This window comes from Mycteria americana, chromosome 7 (assembly GCF_035582795.1).
Source record: "Mycteria americana isolate JAX WOST 10 ecotype Jacksonville Zoo and Gardens chromosome 7, USCA_MyAme_1.0, whole genome shotgun sequence".
Taxonomy (NCBI): domain Eukaryota; kingdom Metazoa; phylum Chordata; class Aves; order Ciconiiformes; family Ciconiidae; genus Mycteria; species Mycteria americana.
Window position 1 is genome coordinate 62,533,004 of NC_134371.1, and position 12,016 is coordinate 62,545,019.

The 12,016-nt window shown below is 38.1% G+C and overlaps 1 protein-coding gene across 1 annotated transcript in view; it reads right to left on the reverse strand.

The window, feature by feature from the left end:
* FAF1 (Fas associated factor 1) overlaps positions 1-12,016 on the reverse strand; it is a 179,193-nt gene that overhangs the window by 26,135 nt on the left and 141,042 nt on the right. The window contains exons 14-15 of the mRNA XM_075508737.1: positions 7,337-7,473; positions 4,670-4,758 (exon numbers count right to left, since the gene is read on the reverse strand). Of these exons, the coding sequence (XP_075364852.1) occupies positions 4,670-4,758; positions 7,337-7,473 (226 nt within the window). The remainder of the gene's footprint in view (positions 1-4,669; positions 4,759-7,336; positions 7,474-12,016) is intronic.

Consider the following 12,016-nt stretch of genomic DNA (forward strand, 5'->3'; position numbering starts at 1 on the left):
ATACCAGGCTTCTTAATGCAAAGTTATGAAAATAACACTTGGCCAGTAAAGCCCCATCTAACACAAGAGAGTGCTGGGATGGACACGCAAGCACACTTTTACAAAGAGCTGTGGCAGGGAAAAGAAGGTGAATTTATGTTGCTGTTCTGGAGTTTTTGTTTTCTTTTACATATTTTTTAAATCCCCATCCAGACATTGGTCAGGAAGGACCTACATTTTCCTCACGCTGTGCAGTATCTGGGGAGACGAGATGTCAGCTAAGATCAGACAGGAAAGATGGTGACCCTGCAGGTCTACATTTTTCTACAGCTTATCTTCAGTCAGAGCCTGTTTACAACAGTTCTTCCAGTTTAAAAATTCTTAAGTATCTCTCTTTTACACTAAAGAAAACAGTGTGTCAGCAGACATAGTTTAAAGTGAATTGAAGGTTTTAACTGGTATTTGTAAAAATAAGAAGGTTTTTGAAGCAACCGTGGGTATTACAATTCCACCAATTCCACCTTGAAGTCTAATCCGAGAGCAGGAGTGCTAGTGTTGCGTAACGACAAAAATAAACACGACAAGAGACCTACTGTTACTTAAATGTGGACAAGTTGGACCAGCTGTGTAACAGTCAATGCATCTACTGTAATAAATGTTGACAGCAAAAATAAAAAGAATGCATTACTGAGACATCATCAAATGAGCCCTGTCATTACGTGGAAACTCCACCCTGTATAAGCTTGTCAAAAAGTGTTACTGTAATCCTTTGAGAAGCCTCCTCCTCAGGCAATGGAGAAAAAATGTTCAGGACCGGCCCGGAACAGGTGTGTTGCGCTGTAATGCCAGGATTTAATCACGTATCTCTTCACATTAATCTCACAAAGGAACTAACTCGGATCTATTTGGGCCCATCATACCACGCTGAGATGATTATTTAACTATCCAGTTAAAGTAAGCAAGCTAACAGGGTGTGTGAAAATGGACATTCCAGGGCATACAATATTTTACAATTATTATTTGTTTCCTAAGTCCAGCATCAAGCACTGACACTTAAGAGGAACTGATACTATGCACTCTTTTCGAAGTCGGTCCCCGAAAAATCTCACTTCACACCTTGATCAACAGTGGCAAAGGCTGGTTGTCCCTGCTCCGCGACACCCTCTTTCGCTTACAGGAGAAACTCCTTAGTGGTGTTTATTTCCTCTTTGCAAAAATCCTCAGCCCCCCTGCCTGAACAGTAGTTGGTATCAACATTTGTAGCGTGGGCCAGAGGAGCAAACATGGTCAGAAAAGGAAAATATGTCCATCAGCTGTATGAAATCGTTAGTGTAGCCTCGGAGTAATGCTGCATACACAGCCTGAGGTTGGACTTCAGACCCTAGACCTGACTCCACTGACAAGGGTGGGACCCTGTCCTGGCCAACTGGCCTTGCTGCTGTTGTTGCCACTGAGCCCACCATTTAATGATCCATTGGCCACTTCTTATCAGAAGTGACACGTGAGCACAAAGTCAGCATGCTGCTGATCCTATTTTATTATTTGTGGCTTGTTACTATGGCAATTTAAATAGCAAATTTACAAAACCAGACAGTACGACAGCTAGACCACCTATCTACAATGGCATGTCAACAGTGTGGTCCAAAAGGGGCAGGAGTTTCCAAAATGCCATCTGGTCAACGCAGCTGACAGGCAGCAAGCAACAGGCCCAATGGCTCATGACTGACCCAGATGCCTTGGAGGGGCAGGGAAAAGAACGGGACGGCAGATTGATCTCCCTTTAAGAAAGCTTGGGAGAGAAAATGGGTGCCTAAATTACACGCCACTGTACCTCAAGACAGGTACGTCGGATTACTATGAGTACACGTATGCATCTCGGTGTTTTTAAGGTATTTCTTTGGAGACTATGTAAGAAAAAGCTTAATCAAACACAATATACACATCTAGAAATTAAATCCAATTGCTGGTTAAATGATGCTATTTTAGCACTTGATATTATAGAAATATGCCCCAAATTTGCCTGATTAAAATTTTGTGAGGCTACACCAGTAAAGTTTGCTAATACACGGATACAAAAGCACAGGATTTAGCGAACCTTACCACTCCCACCAGCTAGTGAAGTGACTCACTTCGCTCAGGTGAGGTAAGCCGGTGACGCTGTTCCGAGCATCCCGCCTACGCCGCCAGCCCACGACCAGAGACAGGGAACTGACTGTCAGGCGATGCCCGAACAGCTCCAGCCAGCGTCACGGCGAACACCTGCACCGTGAGCTGGCAGTGGTAATAGTCATCCTGTACTGAAATAACCATCAGAGGGCACTGCAAAACATGCTGTGCTAAACAGAATTATGCAATAGCTGTGTTGGAAGCTTTCATGTGCATGCAAGTTAAAAATCCAAAGTGGAGAAGTTCAACTGCATAAACTGACTCATTAATGATTTCATGCTGTTATTTACAAGTGTTTCCAGTTCTTTTTCTCTCACACACACTTCTGTTTACAGCGAAGCTATACAGATGACTTCTCTTTTTAAAACACAAAAGAATTTTCTGCTTATCTTCTTGTGGTTTTATGATGACTTACTGTTGCTATTAAGAAAACAGTAACAGAAACCGGACTCTGTATCCTGTTCGCTGTTGTAATATTTGGGAAAAAATTGCACCAACTGCAATAAGATCTTAAAAAAGAAAAGGTGTTGATGTTTGAACACTTGAAGTTGTCAAGTACAAGACTTACAAGAAAGCTACATGTTATGTAGCAAACCACAAAAAGACAATATTTTTTTTTTCAGGCTAAAGCCCTCTATTGAGTACAGACTGCTTGTCAAATACTCCCTCTCTGGAATAATAATTTCATAAAGCGAGGTGATTTTTTTGTTTTTAAACTTCCTGCTTCAAAGGTGAAAGTGTCCAAGATCACCTTTTTGGTGTGCTTGTTACAAGTGGAGCCAAGGTATAAGTAAATATCCTATTTGTATATAGAACCCATAGCGTCTGGAAGGAACCCTGCCCCCAAAGTTTATGAAATTTTCCATTAGTTTTCTGAACGTCAAAGCGTGTTAGAAAAAATTCCCATTGGGGAAGAAATGTCACTAGTGCTCTCAGTGACAGAAAAACCAAAAGGAAATGTGACAAAAGACTACAGAAGACTTGGACAAAGGTAGATTTGAGAGGAATGTATAAAAATTACTTTGCCATTCTCCCTACACACTTCGAGAAAGTAGAGCACCTAGAGTGAGAAGTCAGGAGACATCCATATCACCACTGCGGGGACATACATTACTGGACTGACACTGGTCTTGGCCGTCCAGGGAAGGACCCACGGCAGCTCTGGGCGCAGAAGCCAGTTCCCGGTTCTGCGATCATGGCCTCAAGGCTACCAAGTAATCTCTTGCTTTAAGCTTTGTCTCCCTTACGCTCAGATTTTTCTCGGTTGCAAACCCACCTGGTTTTATCCTCTTAGGACAGGTTTATCACTATCTGACCTTCTTCTCTCCTAAATACTGATCTCCCCCGCTCTGGACAACTGTTCTGGTCTCCTGTTCCTCCCTCTATTCTACTCCTATCACTCCTACTTCTAGTTCCTTCTCCTATCCCTTATTTGCTCTTATCTCTCTGCCCTTATATCCTTTTATTTCCTTCTTTTCTTCCTTTCTGTCAGCTTTTATAGTTTCCAGTTCTGAACCTTTCTTGGAACTAATCTGTGATGTGAATTTTACCTTCTTATTAAAGCATTAAAAAACCCCATAGCCGACATATTCCTGTTAAAATGCAATAAAAAATTCAATTATATCGTGCCTTGGATTTTTGTTGTAATCCTCATATTAAAATTTGTGTTCAGTATTAACAAAATTAAAGTCAATTTCTTTACCAATGAATTACAGGTAGCATAAATAAAGAAGAAAAAACAAACTACAGATATTGTGCAGATACCATGCCTTCATATTATTATAACCGTAATCGGTAAATCTCGTACTAATGAGATACAAGATTTAAATGTGAAGAATGTGTTTAGTGAATTATTGTCAATCAATGTCTATACAACAGGATAAGAATAATCTTGAATGGCAACACACCTATTATTATAAATTCCTAACTAAGTACTTCATTACTTCAAAATGTCACTCTCAATTTATAGAGTAACAGATAAACATCTCTCAACTGTATACCTCACTGTGTCTACTCCTATGTAATTGAAACACTGTTTTTGAAAAGTCTTGTCATCACCCATTCTGTGTTGTTCTGAATGGTGATTCAGAACTGGTGTAGTTCTGGTTAAGGTTGCTTTTCAATCCCCTTTTAAACGTATATATTTAAGATATATCTTAATCTAATCTATTTTTGTTTTCTACCTATGACTTGAAGCTGGTCATTGGGAAAAAAACTGATTGTCGTTTCCTTGTATGAGCACACTAAGCTGTATAATACCGCTGTAAATGTAAACAGTTACTCGTGACTAATATTCAGAAAAAGGAAACAAACTGAAAATGACAGTAAACCAATAAGGAGGAGTTTTTTTGAGAGACCCAAATAAATACACAAAGGAGACTTAAAATTTTTAATCTCTGATGATGGAAGCGACACTAAACCACATCATACCCAACTTCATTGGCTAAAGAAACACCTGGTTAATTCTGAATCCCCAGTGATTTGTGGAAGCCAATAGGTATCTGCAGTAGCTTTCGATGCTCACCTCGTCCTTTATGTCTTCCTGCTGCTGGGCACTGAAGATCTCCATTGCAGCCATCAGCCTCATCATTAGCTCATCCACCGTTGTGTTACCTAGCAACAACGGAAGATAGCTGAACTTCGTATCATTAAAGTTATTAAACAAAAAAGAAGTCCTTTTACAACTAATCCATAAGAAATAGCCAGACTTTAAAAAGAAAGACAGAGTCGAAAATGCAAGTATCTCAACAGAATGCTTTTAGTTTGCCTTTTTATAGAAAATTCGAAATTGGTTTTACAAACAAATGTTGATCACAGGCTAAAATTTCAGGTGGTTCAAATCTGAACAATTGCTTTTCTGCTTGCATGGAATAACTCTATTTTTTCTTTTAATCACTGATGTTAGAGGAAAGGTTTATAACCTTTCCTATATCTGGGGTTCCCTGACATGAAATTGATTTTACAGTTTTAAAATTCCCAGGTATAATCAGGGAGACTGAAGCAATTGCTTAGTCAGGTAACAAAAGGTAGGATGTTGGCAGCAGCATCCAAGTGGATTGGTTTTAAAAAATGGAAAAAAACCAGAATACAGTGATTGAATGGATGTGTGCGCACACATTTTTATTCAGGTATAACTAGTAGTAAAACTTCAAATATTACAATATATTTTCTTCAGTGTATTTACTTCTGATAAAACTTGTAAAGCTAGTAACAGCAGAAAAGTAAGTCATCTGTGTATGTATCAAGAAATACAGCACATGCACAGGAAAATAGATACCTCCTCACATTTTTCTACCAGAGTGCCTCTGGTCTTCAGTAAGACTGGAAGATTAGTTGAATTTCCTACCAAGATACGCTCAGTCTTTGCTTTCTCTTCTTAAACTGATGACTAGACTACCCATTAGAGCCACCTGTCATAGCAGTTAAAAGGTCTTAGACCACGAGAAATGGTCTACAACTATAAACTCTTAACACCTGGCAACCTAAGCAGTCTTCGGACATTCGCAGAACGATACCAACGAGCTAGATTTATTTTGGTGATGCTGGTCAAAATTTTAAAAGGAGTAAACTAACCAGAAGCCTCAGTACCACTAAAGAAAACAAAACTGTCCCTATTTTTTCCTGGGGTTGGAAACTATGAAAATTGAAAGCAAACTTAGACCGTCTGCGTTTCAATAAACGCCACTGGGACTTAAGTTTCTGTATTGTATCTCTTCTGTAAACATGCCTTCTCACCCAGCCCTGAAAAGCCCTCATTGTTCCTATTTCTAGCATTTGCTACCTTAGCAGAAAATGTTATCCCGCATGCTACAACACGCATGACTTCAGAGACTACCATTCATTGAGGGCATATTGTTAAAAGATACCAGTGTCCCAATTAATGGGAAAATAACAAGCACAGCACCCTTGATTTTTGTTAAAAGCTCAATTTAAGTGAGGCTGCAATAGATGATCAGTTTAGTTTAATTCAAAAGACTGTTTGCAGAAAACCTGAAAAATCATTAAAACTTAATGAACGCAATGAAATAATTTGGATTATTTTATAATATAAAGCTGCATTATGTTATGACTTTCAGTCACCAAGTTGCTAAAACAGTTAAGTAATTTAAGCCAGTAAGCACCACTGACTTCAGTGGGATAATGCAGGTGCTTGAAGTTGTACACATGCTGAACTATGCCACAGAGTTATAAAAACAAGAAAATCTATTTATAAGGTTATTTGTATGAAATAAGTTTATTAAGTGACAGGAGTACCATGAATTAGTGTTGTGCTGTACCTTGCACTAAGGAGACAAAATCCATTCAAAATTCACAATTTTGGCCATAGGAAGGAGCACTGCAGATTCCTCAAGAAAGTGGTTAATCCCACATGCAGAAAGAAACAGTAATGCTGTCTGCAAAAGGCAGTATTTCCTGAGGCTGAATGTCCTCAGGAAAATAAGGAGATTAGAATAAGGATTGCTAGATATAAGCAATAAATAAATGAGGACACAGTGTCATGAAGGCAAACTTGTGGAGAAAGCAGAAGAAATGAGAGGCAGCCATTCTTTGATGTGTTTTAATTTGAAGAGTTACTAAGAACAGCAGTCAAAGGGCTTCACTCCACATCTAAGTCATCTTGCTGTCAGTGAAATCAGAGGAATGGTTATGCCAGAAAGAACTGCTCGTGTAAGCCAGAAAGCTTCATTTATGTGAGATTATATTAGCAACTTAAAATTCTGATCCTATTTGGGGTCTCAACACTGTAGGCAGGTCTGAAAAAGCAACTCATGTTCAAATATTAGCCCACTACATGCAACAGGAGTCCACATGTTAACAAGGAACTACACACAGAGAAGGAAATGCATTCTGGCACTACACAAGAAGTGCAGCCAAAATCTTTTGGAAATCAGTAATTTATATGGATATAAATTTGGAAAACTAAGTGTAGCTCCTTACTTAGGAGATATGGCTTCTACTTTAACAAAACTGAAAAACTTAAACTATGATTCTACTACAGTTATGGCAACTAATACTATGTTAATTAACACATTTATGAATAGTAGCTATTTATACAATGGCAACTGAAGTTCCTTGTGCGAAATAAATTCATATTCTCAACATCTTAAAAAAGAAACAGTTAGCAAAGATGTCTTCTAACAGTTTCAATATTCACATAAGTACTACTTTGAATACAAAGCGAGAACTGTACCTTGTATTACATTCAATACTTCATTAGATGACCGTTTTCCCATAATAATAAGGAAAAGTGGAAACTGGTCTGTCTTCTGAGTTCGAATTGTTTGGGCTACAACACTCCCGAAGTGTCTAGTGCACATCGTCAGAAACCTACGTGGGGAAAAAAAGTTAACATTGTAGCGGTGTTTTTGAAGTGAGTTTAAAAAAGAAAATTATGCTAAATTCAGCAGTTTCACTGAGTGTTATCTACTGTTTAACATCTAGGCTTCGGCATTCAATTCTAGAGCTCTTTCTCCCTTTTTATGATTAAATTATGAGAATATTTACAAATATGATAGAACCCAGATTGTCTAAATTAAAACAATAAGTAACTGGTTAAGACAGTGATTTATTTGATGGAGAATTCAATTTCCTGTTACACTATTCTGCCGGCTATAATTCAAAACCACCACCAAATGATCACGCTAAATCAATTGTTAAAAACTTCTAAAGAGAAACTAAGTAGAGCCATAAACTAGTAAACATGACGAAGTATAAAAATAGTATAATTTCATACGAAAGCATATTTAAGAATGAAAGATCAAGAAATTGTTTTTATCAGTCATAGAATTAAAACGTGGTACTTCAGATTTGTATTTTCTTTTGTACTAGTGCCCTGCCAGTGACATACTTAGCAGTGTGGTCTAAAAACAATAATTCTAAGCTTTTGACCAAAAAAAGCTCTCGGATATTAGCATACAGAAGTCTAGCATTAGTATTCTTAACACGATCTTGAATAAATGAAAAAACTGATAAAGCTTTTCTCTTCCATTAGAGGACTGTTTGAAATTAGCATTTCTTTCAAGAGAAAAGGGTAGCTTATGATATGTTTTCAGATCTGATGGTAAAAAGTAAATGTCATAATAATAATGAATTATGAAAGACCAAATGCAAATATAGAATGCTTTAATAAGATCCAATTTAATAAAGTCTGTAAAAATAATGGACTTTTAATAACACGGGTCACAAAAGGCAAAACAGTGGAAATTCTGAGGACTAGCCACTGGTACAGGCTTATTAATTCTTAATTATGTTCATGAAAGGCAACTTAAATCGTGTGTTTTCTTATGCCTTATGATAATATTTTAGGTAACAACTACTCTGAAATGTATGCTCTAACTGAAGAGCAAAGTCCTGTTGTCACATGCATTAGAAGCCAAATCTATTTGAAAAGACAAACTGCATTAAAATGTCAAGCGCTCCAAGTAATTTCTTCTCAAAGATACTGAAAAGATTCAAAATTGTAATTTTTTTTAATCAATATATATTGTATCTAATAAAATGGCTAAAAATTGATAAGCCTGATGAGTACAACATTGGGCTTGTTCGAGGCACCTGAAGTATCAAAAAACCCCTCCTCAGACACAATTTGTAGTATAACTATGGCCATAGCTGGATGGAAGGCAATGAGCAGGGGTAGGCTAACGAGTATTTCGAAGCCATAAATGTTACTGGCAAATACCTTTCCTTGCCTCCTCGATTCTCTGTCTTTTGCAATTCAGAACTATCACACAGAAAGACAGTGTCAAAAATGCCAAGTAGGGACTGCTTTATCAGAAATGGCTACGTAGAGACATACCATCTGGTAAAGATAAAATAAAGTGTCCATAGAGTCTGGACATATAAACTCTTAAGCTAAATAATGTTTTTTTGATTTTTGCTTTTCAAGGTGGGAATACGTAAGTGAAATCTTGGCCTCACAGAAGTCAATGGTGATCTTTCATGGCAAAATGACTAATGTGTGTTCAAGGTTTCACTCCTGAAAGTAATAAAGACAGCGGTTAACTGAACTGAATTTCTGAAACCTGTGTGTTAAAACTGTTTAATGGTCTTCAACACACCATGGAAGAAAAGTACTCAAGTTTCATGTGAAAACAAAATGTTTAACTGGTGGCGAAAAAGTGCTGTAGAGAATACTGCTAGAAGGAACGAAACTAAGAGACTATTACAATACTAGTTGCACTAGTCAAAGGTGTTGGTTTGGTGTGGTTTTTTTTTTAATCACTTCTGTATTTAGTCAACCCATAACTCCGTCTCAAAATATGCTTTTATAGGTATGGATTTTGTACATAGAGAATTCTGAATGAAGTAGGTATTTCAGCACATTAAAAGATCTCCCAAATAATTTTTTTCCAGCAGATGAATTTTTATACATGGAACTTCTGGCTCCCTACATAGAACCTAACAGACTACGATACCTCAGGGTCCTCTATAATCAAGGCTGGCAACAGGTTTCAGCTCCCTGGCTTCAGAAGATGGCATCTCGTTCCAGGCTGTTGTAAAGGCACACGTACTTTCCTGGTTGAGTAACAGTAGATGCCAACATCTCCCATCATGGAGTTTTTTTTTTTTCTTGGGGCCACTTCTTAAAGCCCCTGGTGCCATCTGCCCTGCTCTTTCAAATCTCCTCCCTTCCTCTGCTGCTGTTGCAATCTGCTCAGCTGGCAGGGCGAGCGGCCAGCTCACTCGTGTACCTGTTACAAGAGCAGCACGTGCCAATTCTGACCCGAATGCCACAGACGCTGCCATCAGGCAGCCTTTCTCTTTCTTGGGGGAGCAATGAGAAACAACTCTTCTTCCCAGCACTTCCAACTTTGAATAATGAATGTCCAGATTACAGCATGGACAGCTGCATTGAGGATGTTCGTGGGGGATGAATGACCAGCTGGTGGCTATCCATGCGTATATTCAGAGCAGAGCAAATACACATGAGAAACTCTTCTCACTAACGTGGTCCATCAAAACAGATCCTGCCCTTTGGAACCAAGTAAGACCCCACTTGCCTGTTGAACTAAAATGTACTAAAGCCAACAAAAATGTGAAGGTAGTCAAACAATGCAACACTGAATAAAGAGATAGCAGCAGCAATCTCCAATGCCTACACCGTATAACTCCTGTTCACCGGCGATTACTCACTCACACGCGTGCTCTTCGCCAGGTCAGTGGTAAGAGCTCAGCAATTCTCGTAACATGTCTCTTCTTTTCATTTTACTAGATGGGTAGGAATTGACTTTTCATTCATGATCCCCATTCAGTTTTCCCCTTGCCTTTTAATAGATTTTTGCAACTACTTAACTAATTTTGCATTTTTTTTTTCCTTTTCTGCCTTTACTGATTCTGTATTTGCAGACCTTTTTACTTTCTTCCACACTCATAACCAGCAAAAAAAAAAAATCTCCTCTGTGCTAATATTTACTGTCAGAAGTATGTGAGCAGGACCAAAACAATTTGGTGCAATAACCAATATCTTACTCTGTACATCACTAACAAGGGATTTTCTTACTTTCATCTAAACAGGAGCGTGCCAGATCTTTCAGTGGCATCTCCAGAGCTGCCAAGAGAACTGCCTGTGGAGTGCATCAAAGAGCCAGATGTCCCTCCGGGGAGAACTGTTTTCCACAACACGCTGGATTACTGTGATCTCCAACCAAAAGTGGAAATAGAGGAACGCTGCCAGAAAGGGAGGGCAAACGGCACCCTACTAGTCCTTTTATTTTTAAATTACAAAAATATTCGAGGGAGAAGTATGAGACAGGCAAAAAAGCATTTTATGAAGGAAAAATCCTTTAAAAAAAATCTTGAAAGTTACAAGAATAAAGTTAATCAAGAAAAGTAATAGTTTTGGCAGACTGCATAATTTCTTTACTTCTTTCATGACTCACTAGCACTGAAACGAGCCGTTATTAAAGCTACAGAAGAAACATGGACACGGACCATAGCTTGAGAAATACAGAAACACCCCCCCCCCCCCCCAAATTACAAACTTATCTTAATTTTTTAAATGTAGATTGAACAGGTATTAATTCTTAGACGTAGTTCACTCCTTAGTTAAAAGAGGCACACAGGAAAAATGATTCTGGTGAAATGAAGATGTTAAGTTGGGGGGTTGCTGATCACTGCTCAGCAGTGACCCCTCCACGTGCACTCTGAGATAACCTGTGCGAAGAGTTATCATGTTTGTAGCACGTTAGTTTCCCAGAGAAGAAAGTTATCATTCCCTACCAGCTAACATGTGACACATTATATTAAAATACATTCCTGGCATAACTTTTTTGTAATTTTATAATAAAATGCAATTTATTTAATATTACTTTAAAAAAAAAAAAACACCTAGAAGGCAATTATGAAAAAACAACAGCTTTAAAAATCCACTGAAAAAAGTTTAAAATATTACTGAGTCTCAAAACCAAAGGGAATATTTATTACAACTGAAGTCTGTGGTCTACCATAGTTCCTGTGGTAGGTACCTACCACCTATCTAGTGATCTCAGATATGCTATGTAGAACTTTGTAAATGCTGGGGTTTAGCAATAATATGTTTTTGTGAGAATATGCAGCTTTTAATTTTTAACAACAAAATTGGCCACCTCTGGCTGAAGTGCTGATCATCAAAAGTGTTGATCTTGGAGCTCAGTATTTTTTGATCTCTGGAAAGTTTTCAATCTATATGATACCTATTTACACCACAAAATATGTATTGCCTTTTTGAGGGGGGAGCCCAGAAGAGAAAGCCAACCCCTAGGTGGGAGATGGCAGCTATTCCCAACGGGAGGTGTTTCATCATGACAACAGCTGGTATTATCTCATTGTTTCGTTATATATCTGCTGCTCATGTATTATGTTGTTTCACATTTTTGTTACTCATATGGACAGG